This window comes from Anomaloglossus baeobatrachus (assembly GCF_048569485.1).
Source record: "Anomaloglossus baeobatrachus isolate aAnoBae1 chromosome 5 unlocalized genomic scaffold, aAnoBae1.hap1 SUPER_5_unloc_10, whole genome shotgun sequence".
Taxonomy (NCBI): Eukaryota; Metazoa; Chordata; class Amphibia; order Anura; family Aromobatidae; genus Anomaloglossus; species Anomaloglossus baeobatrachus.
Window position 1 is genome coordinate 49,367 of NW_027441785.1, and position 26,462 is coordinate 75,828.

The 26,462-nt window shown below is 45.9% G+C and overlaps 1 protein-coding gene across 1 annotated transcript in view; it reads right to left on the reverse strand.

Moving 5' to 3' along the window:
• LOC142258781 (uncharacterized) overlaps positions 1-26,462 on the reverse strand; it is a gene marked incomplete at its 5' end in the record, with an annotated part of 71,115 nt that overhangs the window by 9,676 nt on the left and 34,977 nt on the right. Inside the window, one exon of the mRNA XM_075331379.1 lies at positions 15,086-16,432. Coding sequence (XP_075187494.1) covers positions 15,086-16,432 — 1,347 coding nt within the window. The remainder of the gene's footprint in view (positions 1-15,085; positions 16,433-26,462) is intronic.

Genomic DNA, 26,462 nt, shown 5'->3' on the forward strand with positions numbered 1-26,462 from the left:
ACCAGAGTGCACTAAACAGACGACGCCTGACTCTGGCTGAGCAAATGTGAATAGGGTGTGGAGTCACCATGACACCTAGTGAGTGAGGGGCAGAACACCGCATAACACATACTCAGTATTGGCACGCTCTAGGGCACGAGGAGGGGCAGGTGTGCCAGTTTTTGGTATACAATAAAGCTTCCATGCTTAATTGTATTTTAAATATATTCATAAATCCTTCCAACAAAATATAGACTGAGCTGAAAGAATCTATGAATCCTATCACATTGGGATGAGATCTTTACCCTTAGGGCAGAGTCACACTAGCATATGGCGTCCGATGCGAGAGCACTGAATGCGATATGCAAATGATCCTCGGCTCCTGCTCTGCTACGAACGAGAGCTGAGTGTCATGCAACTGTGATCTGATCCTGTGATCGGATCACAGCTGCAGGGGAGAGGGAGAGAGTGATCTCTCTATCTCCTCCATTGTCAGCCTGTGTGTATATTGCACTGCACTTGGATGTCAGCAGAGTGCAGTCCAATGTTTAATTTGTATCCATAGACTTGTATGGGTGCGAGCGATCCGAGACTCGGAGACAATCTTAGCATGCTGCGATTTTTTTCCTCAGTCCGATTAAGGCCCTGTCACACACAGAGATACATCTATGGTAGATCTGTGGTTTCAGTGAAATTGTGGACAATCAGTGCCAGGTTTGTGGCTGTGTAGAAATGGAACAATATGTCCATGATTTCACTGCAACCACAGATCTGCCAAAGATTTATCTCTGTGTGTGACATGGTCTTTAGTGCTGTGGAAAAACTCACAGATATGAGCTGCAGCATTGTCTTACATGGGCACACAAAGAAAAACAGAAGTCTTTAACCCCTTCACCCCCAGCCACTAAAACACCCTAATGACCGGGCCATTTTTTGCAATTCTGACCAGTGTCACTTTGACAGGTTATAACTCTGGAACGCTTCAACGGATCCTGGCGATTCTCAGAATGTTTTTTCGTGACATATTGTACTTCACGTCAGTGGTAAATTTAGGCCGATATTTTTTGCGTTTATTTGTGAAAATTTAGGAAAGTTTGCGAAAATTTCGCAATTGCCAAACTTTGAAAATTTATGCCCATAAATCTGAGGGATATGTCACACAAAATAGTTACTAAATAAAATTTCCCACTTGTCTGCTTTACATCAGCGCAATTTTCGAAACAATATTTTTTTCGTTAGGAAGTTAGAAGAGGTCAAAGTTCATCAGCAATTTCTCATTTTTCCAACAAAATTTACAAAATAATTTTTTTTAGGGACCACATCACATTTGAAGTGACTTTGAGAGGCCTAGGTACAGAAAATACCCAAAAGTGACACCATTCTAAAAACCGCACCCCTCGATCTGCTCAAAACCACATCCAAGAAGTTTATTAACCCTTTAGGTGCTTCACAGGAACCAAAGCAATGTGGAAGGAAAAAATGAAAATTCTACTTTTTAACACAAAAATGTTACTTTAGCCATAAAATTTTCATTTTCACAAGGGAGAAAAGAGAAAGTGCACCATTCAATTTATTGTGCAATTTCTCCTGAGTACGCAGATACCTCATATGTGGTGGAAATCAAATGTTTGGGCACACGGCAGGGCTTGGAAGGCAAGGAGCACCATTTGAATTTTTGAGTGCAAAATTAGCTGCACTCATTAGCGGACGCCATGTCTGGTTTGAAGACCCCCTGAGGTGCCTAAACAATGGAGCTCCCCCACAAGTTACCTCATTTTGGAAACCAGAGCCCTCAAATAATTTTTCTAGATGTTTGGTGAGCACTTTGAACACCTGGGGGCTTCACAGAAGTTTATAATGTTGAGCCGTGAAAAGAAAAAAACATTTTTTTTACCACAAAACTGTTGCTTCAACTAGGTAGCTTTTTTTTCACAAGGGTATCAGGAAAAAATACACCATGAAATTTATAGTGCATTTTTTCCTGAGTACGACGATACCTCATATGTGGTGGAAAGTAATTGTTTGGGCGCATGGCGGGGCTCAGAAGAGAAGGAGCACCATTTGACAGCAAAATTGGTTGGAATCATTAGCTGACGTAATGTTTTATTTGGAGACCCCCTGAGGTACCTAAGCAATGGAGCTCCCCCACAAGTGACCCCATTTTGGAAACTAGACCCCTCAAAGAGTTTATCTAGATGTTTAGCGAGCCCCAAGGGGCTACACAGAAGTTGATAATGTTGAGCCATAAATACAATTTTTTTTTTCACCACAAAACGGTTAGCCAGATACCTCATATGTGGTGGAAAGTAATTGTTTGGGCGCATGGCGGGGCTCAGAAGAGACGGAGCACCTTTTGACAGCAAAATTGGTTGGAATCATTAGCGAATAACGTGTCACGTTTGGAGACCCCCTAAACAGTGGAGCTCCCCCACAAATTGCCCCATTTTGGAACTAGACCCCTCAAGGAATTTATCTAGATGTTTGGTGAGCCCCTTGTACCCCCAGGGGCTCCACAGAAGTTGATAACGTTGAACCGTGAAAATTTATTTTTTTTTTACCACAAAATTTTTGCATCAATCAGGTAGTTTTTTTTTTTTACAACGGTATCAGGAAAAAATGCACTATAAAATGTATTGTGCAATTTCTCCTGAGTACGCAGATACCTCATATGTGGTGGAAAGTAATTGTTTGGGCGGGGCTCAGAAGAGAAGGAACGCCATTTGACTTTTCAAACGCACAGACGCGATGCACTGATCGGCCGCTGCAGGACGCATGGTCGGATGAGATACAAAAAGCGTCAGGGATACGGGAAAAAAGGTCACGCCAAAAATTGACCACGGATGCAGATCCGTTATCTGCATCCCTAATCAGCGCTCGGCATGACGCACAGACTGATGCGATACAAAAAGCGTAGGGGATACGGGAAAAAAAAGTCCCGCCGAAAACTGACCACGGATGCAGATACGCTATCTGCATCCCTGATCAGCACTCGGCGGGACGCACGGACGGATGCGATACAAAAAACATCAGGGATATGGAAAAAAAAAGTTACGCCAAAAATTGACCACGGATGCAGATCCGTTATCTGCATCCCTGATCAGCGCTCGGTAGAACGCTCGGACAGATGCGATACAAAAAGCGTCGGATATGGGGAAAAAAAAAGTCCCTCCGAAAACTGACCATGGATGCAGATACATCATCTGCATCCCTGATCAGCGCTTGGTGCTACGCACGGACGGATGAGGTGTAAAAATAGACAGGGGATACAGAAAAAAAAAATTATACTCACAGTACCCAGAGGATTAGCAGGAGGATCACTGACCAGAAGAACTGCAGGAGGAACAGAAGGCAAGCGAGATGGACAGCTTTACAGGAGCAGCAGGCAGGACGTTGGACAGATCAGCAGAAGACCCAGGAAGGACCCAGCGATGGAGGCAGATGTGATCGGGCCAATGAAGACCTCGGATGACCCGGTGAAGGCAGGTAAGAAGACGTTGGGGGGGAGAGCAGAGGGGGAGGGGGAGAGCAGATGGGGAGTGGGAGGGGGAGAGGGATGCCAGAGAACAGAGGCAGAAGGAAGAAAGCAGAATAGATATCACGGAGGAGGCAGGCAAATCGCAGGGGGAGCAGATCGGGATGTTGGGGGGCAGATCGGGGCGTGGGGGGGCAGATCGTGGGGGGGGACGGGCAGGGTCCATCGCGGGAGCGCACAGGGGCCATCACGGGAGCGCGCAGGGGCTGCAAGATGAGCATAATACTCACGTGGAGCAGGAGCGGTGGCATCAGCGGCGGCAGCAGCGGTGGCGTGGTACCACAAGTACCAGCCAGTGCACGCTGCAGACATGTTGGGGGAGGACTTGCAGACCAGCACAGGCCTGGGGAGGGCAGCCACCTGCAGATCAGACCGCCCCACTGCACACTGATTGGAGCGATTGCGCGTCATAGCTCGATCACTCCAATCAGTGCTGCAGGGGCTGGGAACGACATGTTAGAGCTCCAGCTATGATCTGCTGCAGCTGCTGCGGCACCTCATAGCCGGATCTCACAGTATCGCACTAATTCAGGCATTATTTTTGCCGAAATCAGTGTGAACGATGTGGTTGGCGGTTCAGATTTGAACAGCCAATCACATCGATCGTCGATGAGGGGTGGCGATGCCACCCCCCCTGGGGTAAAGCAAAGGTCCCCTGCTGTAAGAAACAGCAGGGGACATCATTTGAAAGCCGTTGCTATGGCCATGGCAATCAAATAAACTTTAGGCAGTAAAGTTACGTCCCTGGTTGTTAAGTCACGTTAAAATAGGACGTAACTTTACTGCCCGCGGTCGTGAAGGGGTTAAGGGGTAAACACTTAATGACCGAATCCCATTAAATTCACAAAACCCCAGCATAGGTATCATAAATGTTACTTGCTCTCCACCAAGAGATAGGCCCCTTTCAGTTCTGGTCTCTTCTACACCCATAATCTAAACTGTAATAAAGGTTTGTGGGCAGAGATGAGGGAACCTAAATAGTAAAGTTTGGTGTTTGTACCAAATACAGACTTTATACAAAAAATCAGTTAGCGTTCGGAGTTTTGGTGATTTATGTATCCTAACCACTCGATCTAGCATCGGTGTGCTCGGGTACACTCAGTGCTCAGCCCAGTGTGAGCCGCTTGCAGTGTGTGAATGGCTTTCACGAGGAGGTAAAAACATCATTATAGGATGTATTGTGTACAAGGAAAAACCCCACCCTTCCTCCCCTAGTAATAAAAGCTCTGTTTATGGCTGCATGTGGGCGGAGACCCGAACTGCCCAATCAGTGACTTCCAATCGGGTTCAGGACAAGTCCGGTTCCCGAACTGAACTTTATTTAAAGTCCGACTGAAAAACCCGAAATTCAACGGGTCCGTATATCTCTATGTGTGGGTAGCCCCACAAAAAAATAATCTCTTGGATATCAGACAGAGAAAATCCTTTAGTTTTTTTTATTACAACAATTATCCTTTGTAAAGGAATCAGTTTTTTAACATAAAAAGCCCAATTTATGAGGTAAATGCCTCCTCATGAATCTGGAGCGTTTGACGAGTGGCACGTGCCTCCTTGTTCCATGCTAGAAATATTACTCCCATCAGACACTGGAGTGAGATTTCTGGCATAGGGAACACCACAGCTCGTCATGAATTAAAGGAGCTGTGCTGTCACGCCCCCGTCCCACCTAAGCTCTGACAATTTTAGAGTGAAAATGCCAAATCTTGGCACAACTTTCCAAATTTTTGTGACAGTTTTTTTTGGCATAACAGCTTTGATAATTTGGGACCAGAATGTCTTAGGGTACTTTCACACTTGCGTTGTTTTCCTTCCGTTACAATCCTCCCTTTTGGAAAACAGCGGAATCCGTTAACGGATTCCGCTGTTTCCCATAGACTTGTATGGATGACGGATTGTACCAAAAGGACCTGCGTTGCTTCCGCTGGGCGACGCTCCGTTGCTTCCGCCCAGCGGGAGGAACGTAGCATGTAATAACATTGTTTTTGAGCAGCGGAATCCTCTGGATTTCACTGCGCATGCTCTTTTTTTTTTTTAATCACAAACTATTTTGGCTCGCGGTGGTCGAACGTTCAGCTGAGCGCCCGGCCGTCGGCAAGTGACAGCGCTCAGCTGAGCGACCGGCCACCGGCATGCCCGGCCACCGGCAAGTGACAGCGCTCAGCTGATCGGCCAGCTGCAGGGAGCGATCAGCTGATCACCCGGCGGCTGGCAAGTGACATCGCTCAGCAGATCACCCCGCGGCCGGCTGCAGGGAGCGATCAGCTAATCACCCGGCGGCCGGCTACTGGGAGCGATCAGCTGATCGTTCACAATAGTCTGCCGCCGGTAAAACTGTAAAAAAAAAAAAAAAAATCCGTTGTGCCACTATATGCAACACATCCGTTGCATCCGTCACACAACGCAATGCAACGGATGCCGTTCAACGTAAGTGTGAAACTAGCCTTAACAACTTCCACATATCTAGGATGCAGTGTGATTCAATTCTCCCCTCACTATTTTGGTGTGAAATGTCTACAGGTCTGTGCCAACTCCAGAGGTTCTGAGGCAAAATCATCACATCTAGACAATAGAGGAAGCTAGGCATGAAGAATATATATTTATAAGCATTTATTAACAAAACAACAAGATTTTAAATGCAATTATATACAATGTGATATACTTCAGAGTTCCTATCTCTAATCTGGGGCTGCGCTTTTTAGTAAATAAAGCAGTGAGCAACCTGAGATTAGTGAATTATCTAAATATAATCCAGTATCAAAAGCTTTCACAAATGTTCCTAAAGGCTCTCAAAAAGGCTAACTGTGTGCCAGCTAAAAATGAAAATGATTCACTGCTCCCCACGCCATAATCCCGCCCACCTCTAGGCAATGAAGCCAGCGCCAACCAAGCAGTAGGCGGTAGAGATGAGCGAACCGGTCGCGGTTCAGCTCGAGTTCGGTTCGCCGAACGGAGGTCTCGTTCGAGTTCGGCTCGGCGAACCGGTTCGGCGAACCACTCGAAGAGCATAGGAAACAATGGGAGGCAATCACAAACACATAAAAACACCTAGAAAACACCCTCAAAGGTGTCCAAAGGGTGACAAACAACTCACAACACAACACAAACACATGGGAAAGTGACAAGGACATATACTCATGCGAAAACAAAAAAGCTGGACAAGGAAAAAGAGGAGGAGACACAGATATAGGCATGGCATGCCCTTCTAAAATCATGTAAAACACCGCAAGGTTACTCCAAGCGGAGTCTCCCTTTTTTCCAAAAATTGGGCCACACAGACACCACTTCAGTGGTAGCACTTGTGCCCCAGTTGAACACTTCACAGGTAGATTTGCATCAAGCACATTCAAAAATACGCCATCCTTAACCGTCCCCAGGATGACACCGGGGTAGGTAGCTAAGTCTTTCCTGATCCCAGCTCTGTTCATCTTGGATCCTTTTAAAAAACACTGTAAGCAAGGGTTACTCCAAGCGGAGTCTCCCTTTTTTCCAAAAATTGGGCCACACACACACCCATTCCTTCAGTGGCAGCACTTGTGCCCCAGTTGTACACTTCACAGGTGGATTTGCATCAAGCACATTCAAAATCCTCAAGCATTTACTCTCCCCAGGATGACACAGGGGTAGTAAATTCCTTGTGGATCCATGACTTGTTCATTTTGATGAACGTTAGTCTGTCCACATTGTCACTGGACAGACGCGTGCACTTATCTGTCAGCACACACCCAGCAGCACGGAAGACACGTTCAGAGACAACGCTGGCAGCTGGACACGACAAAATCTCCAAGGCGTAAGTGGAAAGCTCTGGCCATTTTTCAAGATTTGAAGCCCAAAATGAGAAAGGCTCCATTTGCAAAGTAATGGCATCGATGTTCTTTTGGAGATACTCCTGTATCATCCTCTCCATCCGTTGACTATGTGTCAGACTTGTTGTCTCTGGTGGCCTTGTAAAGGACGGTCTAAAAAAATTATGAAAAGATTCAATAAAATTGCTGTTACCAGCACCATATACGGTGCTACTGGTACGGGTAGACTGTTGAAGATGACGAGACCGTCCCCTGTTTGTCAAGTTACAACTGGGAGATTCACTCCCTGCACCACGGTTGTTTGGTGGAAAAGCCGAGCTAAGATCGAGTAACAGCTTCTGCTGATACTCCTGCATACGTGCGTCCCTTTCTATGGATGGAATTATGTCACAAAATTTGGACTTGTACCGGGGACCTAATAGTGTGGCAAGCCAGTAGTCATCATCACTTCTAATTTTGACAATACGAGGGTCATGTTGGAGGTAGTGTAGGAAGAAGGCGCTCATGTGTCTTGCACAGCCATGCGGACCAAGTCCACGCTGTGTTTGTGGCATAGAGGTGCTAACCGTTCTTTCTTCCTCTGACATCTCCCCCCAACCTCTTTCAACAGAAATTTGACCAAGGTCTCCCTCATCCGCTGAGTCTTCCATTTCCATGGACAGTTCATCCTCCATTTCTTCATGTTCTCCTGCACCTTCCTCAACATTTCGCCTGCTACTATGCGCCCTTGTTGATCCCTGTCCCCCATGGTCCCATGCCTGTCGCGTTGGTGATGAACGTCTGGACCTTGGTGATGTTGTTGTGTCTTGCGCATATGAATCCTCCTGTAGTTCCTCCCCTTCCTGTTGTCCCACCCCCTGGCTCCGAATACTGTTTAGCGTGTGCTCCAGCATGTAAATGACTGGAATTGTCATGCTGATAATTGCATTGTCAGCGCTAAACATATTCGTTGCCATGTCGAAACTGTGCAGAAGGGTGCATAGGTCCTTGATTTGAGACCACTCCATCAGGGTGATCTGCCCCACCTCTGCATCTCGTTGGCCCAGGCTATACGTCATGACGTATTGCACCAGGGCTCGACGGTGCTGCCACAGTTGCTGTAATATGTGGAGAGTCGAATTCCAGCGTGTCGGCACATCGCATTTCAGGCGATGAACCAGCAGGCCGAAAGACTTCTGGAGCGATGCAAGTCGCTCAGCAGCGGTGGTTGAACGGCCGAAGTGAGCAGACAGTTTTCGTTCCCTGTTCAGAAGGCCATCTAGGCTGGGATAGTGTGTTAAAAATTGCTGGACAACAAGGTTCAACACGTGAGCCATACAAGGCACGTGTGTCACCTTGCCCAGGCGAAGGGCCGCACCCAGGTTTGCAGCATTGTCGCACACGGCCTTACCAGGCTGCAGGTTGAGTGGAGACAACCATTTACCAAACTCAATCTCCAGAGCTGCCCACAACTCAGCCGCTGTGTGACTCTTATTTCCAAGACATTTCAAGCTAAAGACCGCCTGATGCCGTTGCGCTCTGCTGCCAGCATAGTAATGAGGGGTGCGTGATTCCTTCTGCGCAGTTAGAACGCTGGTGGCCTGACCAGGCAGGCTTGGGGCGGAGGTGGAGGACCCAGACGAGGTGGAGGAGGCAGAACCAGTGGCGGAACTTGGACAGACAGAGGATTGACACACAAGTGGTGGGGACGGCAAGACTTGTGCAGCAGACCCTTCACCATCTATCACCATAGTTACCCAGTGCCCAGTCAGCGACATGTAACGTCCCTGTCCATGCTTACTGGTCCAAGTATCGGTGATGAAATGCACCCATTCACACACAGAGTTTCTCAAGGAAGCGGTGATGTTGTGTGCAACATGCTGGTGTAGCGCAGGCATACCTTTCTTAGAGAAATAGTGGCGACTGGGCATCTGGTACTGAGGCACAGCGACAGACATAAGGTCTCTAAAATCCTGTGTGTCCACCAGGCGGAAAGGCAGCATTTCGGTAGCCAAGAGCTTACAGAGGGATAAAATCAACCTCTTAGCTTTGTCATGGGTCGCAGGAAATGGCCTTTTATTTGTCCACATATGAGGGACAGAGATCTGGCTGCTGTGTGTAGACGGTGGTGAGTAGGGTGTCCCTGAAAAATGCAGGTTTGTGAGGAAAGTGTAGGCATAGACATGATGTTGCCTTCATCAAACGTTGATGCTATCGATGTCTGAGAGAGCTGTACACACGCACTTGTTTCCCCTTCCAAACAAAATGACGACTTACCAAGCAAACTGCCTGTTGCGGTTACAGTGGTGGAAGTTGTGCGTGGAAAACCAGGTGTGACAGCTGTCGCCACAGTCCTAGAAGATGAAGAGCGCGCGGATGCACTGGAAGGGGCAGGCGGTGGATGGTTCGCTCCGCTAGACCGCATTACAGCACGGTGAGCTTCCCACTGGGACATATGATATTTATTCCTGTAACGATTCATGGAAGAAGTTGTCAAACTCCTGAGGTTTTGCCCTCTACTAACAGAATCACGACAAATTTTACATATCACATGATTTGGTTGATCTTTTTCTATGTCAAAAAAGGTCCAGGCTATGCAAGGCTTAGAGGGCATGCGACCTGCTGAGCCCCCCGACTAGTGCTCAGAGGCAGAGTGGTGGCTGAGGATGCAGTTGTAGACGTGCTACCAGTACTACTCCTCTGTCCAGGAAGGCGCAAGGTAACTTCGTCGTCAGTAGCATCCTCCTTCACCGCCTCTGTTGACCTCCTCGAGTGCCTGACTGTGGGTTGACAGTAGGTGGGATCTAGAACTTCCTCATCAAGCGTTGTGTTTGCACTCCCCTCACCCTCAGACAGAGCCTCTTCCTGACGTGAACCAATATTTAAGTTGTCATCCCAATCTGGTATCTGCGTCTCATCGTCATCAGTATGTTCCTCATTGTCTATTACAACAGGTGTTTCAGTTTGTGAATAAGGGTCAACATTATGCTCAGAAACTTGTTCATCACGGCCTGAATCTGAGTCATAAAGGTTCTGGGCATCACTGCAGACCATTTCCTGGTCTGTACTCACTGTAGCTTGGGAGCAGACCTCTGATTCCCAGGCTATAGTGTGACTGAACAGCTATGCAGACTCAGCCATCTCAGTTCCACCATACTGTGCAGGGCGGATGGAGACTTCAGAGCTGGGAGAAAGCAAGTGTGATTGAGATGACAACTCCGAGGACTGGTGTTTCTTGGATGCGGTAGTTGAGGTGGCAGAGAGGGCACTTGTTGGATCACTTGAGATCCATTCAAGCTTTTTTTTTTTTTTTTGCCATCATCTACCTTTGTTCCAGTTGTTCGTGTCCGTATAAAAGGGAGCACATCGGATTGTCCACGGTAAGTAGTAGACATCTTATTTTTGCTGGAAGATGGTCTATCTTCAGCAGATGTTAATGGAGCTTTGCCACCTTCCCCATAGACAAACCCTTTTATTCCTTTTCCAACACGCCTCTTCCCCTTTCCACCAGCATGTCATTTTGCCACTCATTTTGATTGCGACAAGATTGTGCACTTAAAATGTGGTAGTAAAAATTCAGAGGTGGTGTAGATTGCAGCGGTGGTCTATCTTTATTAACAGCAGAATAAACAACTATAACTATCCCTGACAATGCAACTACGGCCCTTAAACTGGCAGCATAGTTTGCTAGTATAATGGCTTAGTAACAATGAGTTTAAGTGTGCAATGCAGTGGTGCTGCAAATAGATTTGCACTAGTGGGACACTAATGGAAGTCCAACAGCCACCTTTAGGATGCCACTAAGTTTACTCAGTGTTTGCTAGTATAATGGCTTAGTAACAATGAGTTTGAGTGTGCAATGCAGTGGTGCTGCAAATAGCTTTGTAACAGTGGAACAATAATGGAAGTCCAACAGCCACTTTTAGGATGCCACTAAGTTTACTCAGTGTTTGCTAGTATAATGGCTTAGTAACAATGAGCTTGAGTGTGCAAAGGGCAGGAGGGTACAGTGGCAGGGTTGTGGGTCAGTGTACAGGAAAGGAAGCCTCCCTTTCTATCCCTCCTAATGGGGAAATGCAGCGAGGAAGTCCCTGACCCTAAATTAGCTACACAGACGCTCTTATCTTCTGTAGCTGTTAAAATCTGTTTCCACGGACCTGACTGTCACCTATGGCTCTGAGCCTGCTATTGTTAGCCCTTACAAGGGTTAATAGAAACTTCTATCCCTATTCTGTACAGCGCTGTGTGTAGAGCGTACACAGCAGTATCGGAGACAGGAGCTACGCCAGCGGTGACTGACACCCAGACGCAGAAGAGATAATGGCGTCCAGACGGGCAGATGCCCGTATTTATAATGCATGGACATGTGACATAGACATCCTATCACACATGCCGTTGCTTTTCTGGCTAAAAGTCCACTTAGCTGTGTGTGTGTCTGGGATTGGCTGACATGCTGGCCCGCCCCACTACACGCGCGCGCTTAGGGAAGGAAGACAAGGAAAAAAAAAATGGCGATCGCCATTATCCCAGCAGCAGTGATCTGAATGCACTGTTCCCGCACACTATACGCTGAAATTTCATAATAGTGTTAGTCAGAGTGACTTACACTATTACAGCGGAAAGCCAGCTAGGAATTAGCTTGGCTTTTTGCTGCTAGAACCGTTCTCGAACAAAACTAGAACTATCGAGCTTTAGCAAAAAGCTCGAGTTCTAGCTCGATTTAGAACAGCCCCCAAAATCACTCGAACCGCGAACTGGAGAACCACGAACCGCGCTCAACTCTAGTAGGCGGTATTATTAGCGTGGGGAGCAGCGAATATTTATTCTGTTTAATATCGGGTACACATGATTACTAAGCCACCTGCTTACTGCTGTGGCTGGGCGATCACGTGTGTCTACTATTAGACATTGAATATTCACTGCTCTCCAAACCCATAATCCCGGCTGTGGGGAGCAGTGAATATTCTGGCAGCTTACTGAAAGAAAATGTCCGTAGACCTTGAGAGCTAAGAAGACGTTGTAGACAATCCGTTCCAAGCAAAGACTGAAGTTTATTCCAAGATAGCAACAGGGCAGATAAGACAGGTTATGCGGCAGGATGACACACGCAGGTGTCTGGCAGAACAGCAGAATTAGCAACAGATGAAGAAGTGTCCCCCGAAAGGCATGTGGGGGCTCTTATACATATTAGACAAAGGAAAGCTCATACTGCAGAGAAAGGCGTATACGTTGGAGAACAAAGAATATAATGATACATCATGACATTATTTACGAGCATTGCGGTAAAAACTTATTGTATTCCTATGGGCCTCCATGATACTTTTCACTAGTTCAGCCATGTCGTCAATGCTGACATTTCTGATTCCTGAAAGCGCCTCTACTTCACATAACTCTTCACACACTGACAACTCTATTGACAACTTAATTTCTTTATCAATTCAATATACCTGCTATTCATGACGACACATCACCATCTATCAACTGACGCAATTGTATTCTTCTATTCGATTTAACCTTTTTTAGACCTTTCTTAAGCTGGTGTCACACTAAACGACAGCGACAACGACGTCGCTGTTACGTCACCATTTTCGGTGACGTAACAGCGACCTTGTAAGTCGCTGTTATGATCGCTGCTTAGCTGTCAAACACAGCAGAAGCAGCGATCATAAGGTCGCTGTGCTACATGTTCAGAGAGCAGGGAGCCGCGCTTAGCGCTGGCTCCTTGCTCTCCTGCAGCACACATCGGGTTAATTAACCCGATGTGTGCTGCAGCTACATGTCACAGTTCAGAGAGCAGGGAGCCGCGCTTAGCGCTGGCTCCTTGCTCTCCTGCAGCACACATCGGGTTAATTAACCCGATGTGTGCTGCAGCTACATGTCACAGTTCAGAGAGCAGGGAGCCGCGCTTAGCGCTGGCTCCTTGCTCTCCTGCAGCACACATCGGGTTAATTAACCCGATGTGTGCTGCAGCTACATGTCACAGTTCAGAGAGCAGGGAGCCGCGCACACTGCTTAGCGCTGGCTCCTTGCTCTCCTTGCTACAGTATGCATCGGGTTAATTACCCGATGCGTACTGCAGCCACATGTCACAGAGCAGGAGCCGGCACTGGCAGCAAGAGCGGAGGCTGGTAACCAGCGTAAACATCGGGTAACCAGGGAAAGGTCTTCCCTTGGTTACCCGATGTTTACGCTGGTTACAGCTTACCGCAGCTGCCAGTGCCGGCTCCTGATCGCTTCATTTCGTCGCTCTCTCGCTGTCACACACAGCGATGTGTGTGTCACAGCGGGAGAGTGACGACCAAAAAATGAAGCTGGACATTCAGCAACGACCGGCGACCTCACAGCAGGGGCCAGGTCGTTGCTGGATGTCACACACAGCGACAGCGACGGGACGTCGCTGCAACGTCACAGAAAATGGTGACGTAGCAGCGACGTCGTTGTCGTCGTCGTTATGTGTGACATCAGCTTTATACTTGCTAATTACACTGATGTCATCTCTATCTCCTCTCTGGGGGGAGAATTCTAGCCAGTGCAGCTCATTAGCTGCAAAGTTAGTTTGCTCAAGTCTTCCCAAGATGGCTGTTAGATACAACATGGCTGCTCAGCACATTATGGCTGAGTATTCTCTAACACGTACGTCTGCGTGTAACTGGAGGCACATGGCAGTAGTGTCATGCGCTTCTCCGCTTACATGGTGAAGTCACTTGCCAGCATCAGAAAAGAACACTGTGCACCGGGAGAGCAGAGGGATGGGGAGTATAATCATTTCTTTTATAATATAATAATAAAGTTTTATTTCTATAGCGACAATATATTCCGCAGCGCATTACAATTCAGAGGGGACATGTATAGACAATTTGAGACAATACAAAGTAACAAAATTAAGATACCAGGAGGAGTGAGGGCCCTGCTCGTAAGCTTACAGTCTATGAGGAAATAGGGGAGAAACAAAAGGTGATTTTCTTATGTGTGCAGAGTGATGGGGAAATATATACATGAATGGGCCCGAGAGGAGGGCTAAATATACAAGAATGGGGACATATATACTAGGACAAGAATAATATATACCAGGATGGGGATAATATATACCAGGATGGGATAAAAATGGGCAACATATATACCAGGATGGATATTGGATATACAGTATACATGAGGATGGGAGACACATCAACAGTACCTGGAAGGGGCCCAGGTTGGGTGACATCAGTACAGAATTGGGGAATTTTTCCCAGTAACAGTGTCAGCAGCAGATCCACCCCCCCCCCATAACAGTGAGTCATGACCACATTTTTTGTGTCAATCTTTTTCCCTATATTCCTTCTTCAAAACCTAGGTGTGTCTTATGGTCCAAAAAATACAATAAGTTTAAAAAGAAATAAAATGGTTCTTTTCCTCACAAATTCTTACTTGAGCAATTGTAGCCAATTTTTTTTATAAAACCCTTTGAATTATAGTACAACATGATGGCTTCTCCTGTGTGACTCATCGGACAGCAGGAACTGATTAGTCTTAAAAACATTTGGCAAATTCTGAAAGCAAGAATGGCTGCTCCGCTCTGTTGGTTTTCTGAATGTCGGCAAGACTTGATTTACCAATTAAACATTTCAATTATTCACAACATGAAAAAGGTTCCTTCCCTGTGCGGCTTCTTCACATGTTTAACAAGACCTGATTTACTAGTAAAACATTGCCCACATTCTGAACCTGAAAATACGTTCTCCCGTTTGTGAATTTTCTGATGTCTAACAAATTCTGATTTCTGACTAACACATTTCCCATACTCTGAACATTAAAATGGATTGTCCCCTGTGTGAGATCTTTGATGCCTAACAAGATGTGCTTTCCGAATAAAACATTTCCCACATTCTAAACATGAAAATGGCTTCTCCCCTGTGTGAGATCTTTGATGCACAACAAGATGTGATTTCTCAATAAAACATTTCCCACATTCTGAACATGAAAATGGCTTCTCCCCTGTGTGAATTTTATGATGTCTAACTTCATTTGATTTACTAGTAAAACATTGCCCACATTCTGAACATGAAAATGGCTTCTCACCTGTGTGAGATCTTTGATGCATAACAAGATCTGATTTCTGAATATAAAATTTCCCACATTCTGAACATGAAAATACGTTCTCCCCTGTGTGAATTTTCTGATGTCTAACAAATTCTGATTTCTGACTAAAACTTTTCCCACACTCTGAACATGAAAATGGATTGTCCCCTGTGTGATTTTTATGATGTCTAACAAGATGTGACATCTGAATAAAACATTTTCCACATTCTGAACATGAAAATGGCTTATCCTCTGTGTGAGATCTTTGATGCCTAAGAAGATCTGATTTCTGGATAAAACATTTTCCACATTCTGAACATGAAAATGGCTTCTCTCCTGTGTGAGATCTTTGATGCACAACAAGAGCTGATTTCTGAATAAAACATTTCCCACATTCTGAACATGAAAATGGCTTCTCCCCTGTGTGAGATCTTTGATGCATAACAAGAACTGATTTCGCAATAAAACATTTCCCACACTCTGAACATGAAAATACCTTCTCCCCTGTGTGAATTTTCTGATGTCTAACAAAATTTGATTTCTGACTAAAACATTTCCCACACTCTGAACATGAAAATGGTTTCTCCCCTGTGTGAATTTTCTGATGTCTAACAAATTCTGATTTATGACTAAAACATTTCCCACATTCTGAGCATGAAACTGGTTTCTCCCCTGTGTGAATTTTCTGATGTCTAACAAGGTGTGATTTCTGAATAAAACATTTCCCACATTCTTGACATGAAAATGGATTCTTCCCAGTGTGATATTTTTGATGGTCAAGAAGATGTGATTTCCTGGTAAAACATTTCCCACATTTTAAACATGAAAATGGCTTCTCCCTTGTAGGAACCGTTTCATCCGTTTCATATTCCACATCCCTTCTGAAACTTTTATTCTGCTTACAATTCTGTGATAAATGGGAATTTTGGGCTTGTTTGAAAAACTCAGATGATAGAGCTTTCTGAGGAAGGACTGGATTTATATCTGGGACAACAGCATGCTCTTCATATGTATCATGTGGGATACTTTCATCATCTGTTATAAATTCTGAAGATATTAGAGATCCATCTGAACTCCCAATACAGTCATCTGCTAAAAATAAACACAAAGTTATTAATATCATTAAAAATTATCTTGAAAATAAATTTTTGTTTAAACCATAACATCAGAAATTAATTTAGGGAAAAAATTATTCTGAATCTGTTGTCCAATATCGAGATCTAAAGGCCCCTTAACACGCTATGATTTATCTGACGGTATGTTGTCGGGGTCACGGTTTTCGTGACGCACTTCCATCGTCGTTAACGATGTCGTTGCGTGTGACACCTACGTGCGACTCCGAACGATCTTAAAAATAGCGAAAATCGTTGATCGTTGACACAACGTTCAGTTTCAAAATATTGTTCATCGTTTGGAACGCAGCAGACATATTGCTATATTTGACACCCTGCCAACGACGAACAACATCCACACGACCGCCTTGGTCAAACAATATATCGCTGAACGATGTAGCGTCGTTTGTGAGATGGGTACGTGTGACTGCTAAAAAACGACCTATGAGCGATCTCGGCAAATTGGAGTAACGATCTGGGCGTGTCACATCGCTAACGAGATCGCTAGTGATATCGTTTTGTGTAAAGCGGCCTTAAGAGTTACATCTTTGTTAATTCGGTTCTCCCATTCCTAGCACCAGTTCTCTGGAATGTGCTACAGTAAATAATCTAATTGATTGTCACAATGTGACTGCAGGATAATGAGGGATAGGGGGCTCCTATACTGTCCCTCACTATAGGGGACCCTAAGCTATTCCTAACCTCTGGATTACCCTTGAAGATGGAGATGCCGAAGTCTCGTGCATTACTAGTCTCCTGACTAGATCTAATCTGTGATCTCCAAGGGAAGGAAGGGGCAGGATTATGATGGAAATACAGATTAAGACAAACTGGACACATTGCAAACTCACAAAAATAAACAGTGAGAGGCTAAGGAGAAAAGCAAGAGCAGGAAGGCAGCAAAAAAAAAAAAAATGACAAAAAGGGTTAACACCACAACAGCTCACAGTAATAATGCACAAAAAACACCCATAAGTCTGGATCACAACACCTCACCAAATCAGTATAGGTAAACTATAGCTGGCATTAATGAAATAGTCCAGCCAACATATACAGAACGGAAGCAAACAATACTTTCTCCTCTACAGCATGTGATCACAGACATTGACAAGCAGCCCAGCAGAGAATAACTCTTACTAGCCTGCCCAAGCCTGTGGTTTGACGCCTGCGTCTCCCTGCACTGCTCACAGACAGCAGAGAAGTTAACATGCAGAGTACCAGAATCTATAATTTCCACAGATACTGACGCTGCCATGACAGTTGGCAAAACCTGCAAACATCTCCTTGAAATATTGATCCACAACATAGACAATTTCAAAGAGGTTTTTTTCGAAGATGAAAATAAAATAAAGACAGATGCTAGAAATTCAACTGGGTTGTCTGGGACTGTAACGCTGATGGCCTATCCTTAGGCTTAGTAACCAAAGCAGGTAGCAGGGTCTTGCAGCCTGTACAGATAAACATCAGGGTTCAAATTCATCAAGACCGGTGATGTACACTGAAAAATGACATCAGGGACTGGAGTGAGATTTCTGGCATAGGGAACATCGCAGTTTGTTATGAATTAGAGAAGCGGTGGCATCACACCCTTGTTCTGGCCAAGCTCTACCTATTTTGGCAAAGCTGGTTAAAATTGTCGAGAACACACACACACACACACACACACACACACACACCAGCCTGTCTCCTCTTCAGCTTTAGACTCCTCCAAATGAGACCTTTGGTCACATGACGTGATGTCAAAATGGTCCTTAAGCAGTCCTATAATTGGTATATAAACACTGGGGACCCTGGGAGAAAGCGGGCCCTGTGCAATTGCCCAGTTTACTCTCCCTTTCCCCTAATACCAGTCCTGCATGCCAGCCTGTCCTCTGTTCAGTTCTTTTAGACTCCTCCAATTAAGAGACCTTTGGTTACATCATGTCACATGACTTTGAAGCCATCAAAGGTCCTTAAACAATCAACCTTAGAATACAACTGACGGGGTCTTTAAGAGAGTGGGGTTTTGAGAATTTGCGCAGTTTGACTCCTCCCAACGCTGGCCCTGACTGTAACTAGGGCTTATTTATGGAGTAGGGCTTATATTTCAAGCATCCTTCAAAAATCCCATAAAATTGTGCTAAGTGTTATTTTTGGACTATGTTTAATTTTCAGGGAAACGGTATTTATGAACCCTCTGCAGGTCTTTGAGTTGCCATCATAACAACATAGAGAAGGTACTACAAACAAACAGAAGCAAAGAAAATACAGTTGAAAATAAAAACAAAGCAGAAAGCCTAAAAATGTAAACACAAAATTAGTGCAGAGAGTACATGAGTAGATATCTCTTACTGGATAGAGCTGGAGGAAACACATCCTGAGGAACATCGGGGTCTTCTTGGTTACAGTCCTGTGGGAGAAGAGGACGGGGACATCTCTCTGGTGTTGTCCTCTTACTGGATAGACCTGGAGGAGACACATACTGGGGCTGAATTCATTCCTTACATACAGATAATTATAGGCCGTGTGTATTTAGTCCTGTCTATTACCTGGTGATGTGAGGGGCCGGGGAACCTCCATCATGACGTCCTTGTACAGATCTTTGTGTCCTTCTAAATACTCCCACTCCTCCATGGAGAAATAGACGGTGACGTCCTGACACCTTATAGGAACCTGACACATACAATGATACCGTCACCCCCGATCCCTTCATAGCGTTACTGTATAATGTCCCAGCATTTCCAGCAGTGTCACCTCTCCAGTCAGCAGCTCAATCATCTTGTAGGTGAGTTCTAGGATCTTCTGGTCATTGATGTCCTCATGTATGGGGGGGTGAGGTGGAGGCCCCGTGATTGGGCTCAGGGGTCTTCCCCATCCCTCAGACACAGGGGCCTGACAGCGCTCACTAGAGGTCTTCTTCACTACTGTGTAATCCTGGTTATGGAGAGACACAGTAATAAATCTCACTCCAGACATTTCCAGAGTCCTCACCTCTCCAGTTCTGTCCATCTGTTATTCCCATAGATAAGAATGATGTAATGTGACGTCATCAGAATCTCTCACCTCTCCAGTAAGCCGGAAGAGGATCTCTAGGGTGAGGTGTAATATCCTCTGCACCATCTTGTCCCTGTCCATATCCATCGTGGACAGAAAATTTTCTGAAAACAGAATAAAACCACTGAAAGGATCCGATATTATAAAGGACCTGAATGGGAAGACTGCACAGACAAAAACAAAGAACCATTGCATCCAAATAAAGGCCCGTCCTAATGAAATAAAGACAGACACCATTTTGTTGGCAGATATCGGTCACAGCTTTACTGATATATTATTATTTTACAAACTTTTCCAAACTCATTAAAACTTGTAAAACATATTTTATAAACTTTTTCCAAACTCTTTAGAACTTGTAAAACATAACTTGACTCCAGGTGAGAAGGGACACTCTACCACAGGACCAAGGACTTCCGCTCTCTCACCAGAATGCTGTTGACACATGCCAAGGAGGAGACCAGTCTCAAACTGAACTCCGACCCCCACCATTTGGAAAAAAGGCTTGCTCCAGGCCGTCCTGGATCATAGATAAAAATATGTCCAGACTGATATCTGCCAAGAGCACACCATCTTGAAGCATTAACCTTCGGTTGTCACCTTCCAACTAAAATCATCGGAGCAGACAACTGCCTGCTGATGGCAACCACCTCCAACAAGACCTGAGCCATCTCAGGCCTCGAACCCAACCACTAAGCAGTTCGACAGAGTAAAATCCAAGATTGCGACTGTTACCAGCTTTCTGAACAGCCCAAAACACGTAGAAATTGCCAACAATCCAAAAACTTTTTTTTTTTTTTTTTTTTATAGCAATGCCGAACCTTTAAAGAAATTAAAGTAAATGTGCTATAAAATTGGTTACTTCCTGCAATAAATCATGCGATGCATATCTGACAAAAAAGCAGAGCGCAATTTACCAATATGCACTGTATATCAGAGTCTGATAAAGCCCGCCCTGGCAGCCTCAGTGGCTGCCACAATGAAAAGGAATGAGTCCCAAAGTGATCAGGGGGTGAAAAAACCGCAAGCGGTGAGGCAGCACCGAAAAAAGGAGCGGTAAACTGGTACCTAGTAAGGGGGGAACCATCCTAATAAACTAACAGTGAGGTACCAGTAGACCGACAAAAAAAAATTCCATCAAACGCAAAGGGCAGGTAGGGTCGGGGAAGGAACAGTCTAATCCCAGAATCTCTGGCCACTTGGTCAGTTTGGGCTCCTGAATGCGGATACGCATGAAGGGTCAATAAGTAGTATGGCACACAATTGAAGGCAACAAAACTATTCTTGGACGGTGTGGCGAGTTCGCTGACTCTGAGGGCCCAGAAAGGCCAAGTTAAAGGTTGTGGACAACAGGGATATCTCCCGTGTGATTGAACAAACAGCCTGCATAGTCGATTAACTGAAGAAGCATCAGGTAAAAAAAATTGGGATGCCTCTTATCTATGGATTGGTGGGACTTAAACCAGCCATTAAAGGGGTATGCAAATAACAAGATTTAGTAACGTAGAACATCCCATCAGAAAATGAAACAATACAAATAAATGCTTCTGGGCTACAGAGGCGAAAGAACAAAGTTATAAAGGTGCATCAAATATTGGAGGGTAACCTCCGAACAGGTAAAGTTATCAGAACCGAGGGACCAGCTACCAGCATACCTATACCTAACCACTGTTTCACGCCTATCCATAAAGTTGCCACTTTGAAGGGGGATCTGAAGTCCTAATGTCTGTCAGGAGTTGGTCCCGACAAGATCTCGCAGCGGTGTGGCAATGGCAACCCACCGGGCTGGCATTGGGTACCAGCTGAAAAATCCTGCAAACAGAAACGAGACAATCAATATGGAGCATTACTCTGAGAACCCGTAGCCCACGCTCGGATCCAAATGTGTATTGTATGCAGCGTAACAGCAAACAAAATATTACAGTTGGCTAGTGACTTGTGGCAAAACTCCCCAGTAATGACAATAGGAATCAATTCTGAAAGGGAAAATTAGCAGTCAAACAAAAAGTTAACAAGGTGAGGGCCAGGTGCCCTGGCACCACTGATTGCCAAAAACAGCGCTAAAACCATCAGAAAAAAGACGCATTGGTGAGCAAAAATAAAACCTGGTTAGACACCACAGAACACATGTTGTACACGCACTCATTAAAGGTGAAAAGGAATTGAGACCAAATCAGTAAGTCAGAAGTAATACGCAATCCTGTGGTCAGGGTGAAGCGCCCTTCTGGTGGACTTATGAATCCTGTGGTCAGGGTGAAGCGCCCCTAGTGGACAATGAGAGGCGGTGAACTGCATTTGGCACAATGTAACTTTCTTGTAAAGACACAAATACTTATAACTATACTATGCCTGTAATTCTAATTAGCTCGGGCTGTAATTCTGACCTCTCTAATGCTGCCGTTCAGTAATATAACATCACATAATCAACAAAATTGTCCAACAGAATTACCAATTAGACAAAGTGAATGTTTTTTCATGGTATGTAGAAAATCCCTTTAAGACTGCACCGTACAAAAACAAAACCCACACTCAATTGAAACAGGGTCTGAATCTTTCGTGCCCTACGTTTGTTTGGGGGCAAAGGGACAACAAACTCAATATCAACTGAAAAAATGGCAAAAATTGTTTGCATTCATCGAAGTCACTAGAGCAATTAAAGAAAATCATCAAGTAGTGAGTGACAAATTTTGAGAGCGTCTCACACCACCGCACCCATTGAAGAAATGAACTGAAGAGTTCAAAATAATGGAATGACATAAAGCATCCCATGGGAAGTAAAGAATCGTAATAAAATTTGCCATACATGCAACAACCCAAACTATGGAACAGTACGGATGAACAGGTAACTGACAAAACACAGATTCAATATCAGATTAAGCAAAAGTGCACTGCGTCCGAACTCCCGTATAAGAGAAATTACACTGTAAAAAGACACAGAAATCAAAGCTGACTCAGGAGGGATACCATGATTAACAGACCCACCGTGTGGGTGAAATACAGTAGGTGGTGTATCAATTGAAATCTACCCGGTTCCGTTCCTTTTAGCGACAATAAGGGAGCAATTAGGAAAATTAAATGGAATAAATAAAGTGAAAGAAAAATACAAAACTGATATGACCAGCCACATCCTTATTGGGATAGTTGTCAAGCCACAAGGGGCATCTCTGATACCTTTACCGGGGTCGTCTGAGACATTTGTACCATTTTACCGAGGACCTTGGAAGGAGGGTGAGGGAATCTAACAGCCAAATGGCTCCGCAGCAAGCAGAACACTCGTGCTAGTATTGCATAACCCAAAGAACCGGAAGTGTCAATCATTAAACAACCAACACGCTCCTGGGCGGCGCACGGCCACCATGGCTGGACCTTGTGAAGCTCCCGGCACAGTGGCCGTGGATTGAAAAGTGGTATACTGGCTTCTGTACGGTCATTAACCTAAGCCAGAAATCCATGGCTTGGACACCCAAACCAATGCCAGGGTGTAGGGGCAAGCCGACGCTGAAAATCCTCATAATACCAACTACACCCATAACCACCGTGAGTTTATAGGAACTATAAATTAGGTATTGATAAATGAACATTTCAGGACCACGGTCGGGATGTTTCTGACCCAGGACTGAAAAACCTGTAGCCAATTACTAATCGTTCTCGTGACCCTGGGTTTCTTATCATAAGTACTGAGACTAATATAAACGTGACTTAGTCGACATGATGCTATCACAGGGGGAGTATCCATCAAAACACCACCACCGACGTGACAGCACAAGACCGCCAGGCATCCTCGTAGCGTCCGATCTCTCAAACAATGAAGATGGAGAATGCCACCTTAAGGAGCTGTAATGCCTTAATCCCCCAAGCCTCCGTGAACACACCGGATGTTGATGTGGATGCCATCTCTGGGGAATTCGCCGTAGATACACCACCGCTGACGTGGGAAGGGGCATACCTCACATCCCCGGGCTGTTCAGTAGCAGACCAATTCCTCTGTGTCCTCGTAGGCTGCACCATAGATGTTCGTGCACACTCATCAGTCACCCTCGAGACGCTTGAGCCCTCAAAAGGAATTCAAAAGGCGACTTCTACCAGATGAGTGTGAACGCCGGCTTCTGTGTGTACGGGAGGAGTTCCGTGAAGAATGCCTCAAGCGCCTCCTGCACCGATCCGGCGAGCGACGCTGATCGTGCAGATCCGACCGATGCAAGGCCATGTGCCCACGCTGCGTTCTATCCCTACAGAAATTTCCGCAGCGATCTGAACAGCACACGTGCGCCCCAAACCGCCGCAGAAACAGTCCGTACTGAAAAGCCGATTTCATGCGCTCCGCACGCAGCCCCCCCCCATAGACAGAGCAGGGGCTGCATGCAGAGCGCACAAAGAAGCGACATATAACTTCTCAGAACGCAGCGCCCCGGCAGTAGCCGAAGCGCCGCGTTCCAATACGCCATGTGGGCATGAATTATGCACAATCTTCATAGATTGTGCTGGGGCGCAGGACGCATGCAGCCACGCTGCAGAACTCAGCGTAACTGCATGAAAACACGCCACGTGGGCACATAGCCCAACGCAGAGGGGAAGCGGGACCGATAACTGGTAGGACATAAGCAGGACCCCTGTGGTCTGCAAGGATTTAGACATTGTGAAAGTAGCTATGGATGTGAAGAAGAGGACAGCTTGGGCATCAAGGGTTAATTGGGAACGTGGCAGACCATCACAGGTATGCAGCACAGGAGGGGGGTTAGGGGTGGGGTGGCCAGGGATGCAGGCTGGTGAGCAGACACACTGCCCAAAACCTGCAGAAGAGGAAGTGGTGTCATTGTCCATGGCAGTATATGAGGGGTTAAAGTAATACTGCTGTGATGCTAATGCACTAGACATGCTGGGAGCTGCAGGGGGGATGAAGGGGGCGTGGAGCAAACTGTGCTGTGTGAAAACAACAGGGAGGGGGGCTGAGGGAGCAACAGTTGTGAGGTATTTATTAAAGCCTGCCTGCCGTGCTAAAGGCAAGGGCAGGAAAAACAGGGATGCACGTGGGGCAGGGGCCCGAGGGAAGCACCTAGGAGAAGAAACACTTCCCCGGCAGGTGCTGCAGCTGTCTGCAACATAGCCCCTATCTGTGACTGAGGAGAGCTGAGCTCCACAAATAAATGAGCCAGTCATCCCTAACCTTCATGCCACGCATGGGCCTGCAGCGTCTCAAGGATGTGAAGGTCCATCGGGTTTCTCCTGCTTCCACCAGGCAGAGCTGCTCCGGATCCTGGGATACCAGGGGGAAGAGGCCGGACACCGGCCCAGACCCCAATATATATGTAGAAATTACACCCTATAGGTGGGATTGGGAATTCGGGAGGGGCCAGGACGGAGTCCCCTCCCAAACACAGGAAGAGCAGGGCCTGGACGGGAGAGGGGGCTGGACAAAAATAGCATTGGGGTTAACTCCTTGCTGCACAGTCTGGGGCAGTTTCATTATGCACTACACTGCCCACCAAACTCCCTAGTAGGAGAGATTAGAATAGACGTGCTGGGGTTGTCATAGCAACCCACTCACGCCTCTCCTAGTTCTGATAGCTCGGACAAACAGGACTCTTTAACCAGTCTATGCCTTAAGCTGGTGTCACACACAGCGACAACGACAACGACGTCGCTGCTACGTCACCATTTTCTGTGACGTTGCAGCGACGTCCCGTCGCTGTCGCTGTGTGTGACATCCAGCAACGACCTGGCCCCTGCTGTGAGGTCGCCGGTCGTTGCTGAATGTCCAGCTTCATTTTTTGGTCGTCACTCTCCCGCTGTGACACACACATCGCTGTGTGTGACAGCGAGAGAGCGACGAAATGAAGCGATCAGGAGCCGGCACTGGCAGCTGCGGTAAGCTGTAACCAGCGTAAACATCGGGTAACCAAGGGAAGACCTTTCCCTGGTTACCCGATGTTTACGCTGGTTACCAGCCTCCGCCGCTCTTGCTGCCAGTGCCGGCTCCTGCACTGTGACATGTGGCTGCAGTATGCATCGGGTAATTAACCCGATGTATACTGTAGCAAGGAGAGCAAGGAGCCAGCGCTAAGCAGTGCGCGCGGCTCCCTGCTCTCTGAACTGTGACATGTAGCTGCAGCACACATCGGGTTAATTAACCCCATGTGTACTGTAGGAGAGCAAGGAGCCAGCGCTAAGCGTGGCTCCCTGCTCTCTGAACATGTAGCACAGCGACGTTATGATCGCTGCTTCTGCTGTGTTTGACAGCTAAGCAGCGATCATAACAGCGACTTACAAGGTCGCTGTTACGTCACCGAAAATGGTGACGTAACAGCGACGTCGTTGTCGCTGTCGTTTAGTGTGAACCCAGCTTTACTATAACATAAAACTTTAGTCCTTTACCTGCTGGAAAGCTTATCATATCTCTCTTTTACTTTTGTTGCTTTATATGGTGGCTAGGAATCCTTATCTTACAGAAGCGAAGGGGGGAGAGAGTGAGGTGGTCACAATCCTTCAAAGCTTAGTGATTCAAAATTAACCCCTTACAGTGAAACGCAAATATTATCCCCTTGTAGTGATTAATTAAAATAGATTATTAACTGCTGCTTTACAAACAGGTCTTCAATCTTCTATTGTGTTCTCTGAGTGATTAACAATAATTCCTCTTATTTGGCTGGAACTTCATAACTTTGTGCTCTACAAAAATACTGTGGTACATAGCAATAATAAAACTCTATACTTTCCTGCAAGTGGTTTTCTTGGAAAACCAGTCCCAGAGGTACAAAGATCTGATAAGTTTTGTAGATCAAGTGAAGCCTAGGAGAGAAGTATCTGTAATGATCGTATTCCAGGAGCTTCTGATAAAGCTGAGCTTGAAGCCACGCCCACACAGCTCTGCAACTCACTCTTTAGAGTTCTGGAATTTTTCATAGAGTGATTAACATTAACCCTACAGGAAAAAAAAACAGAGTTTACATCACACTATTCTAATAAAGTTCC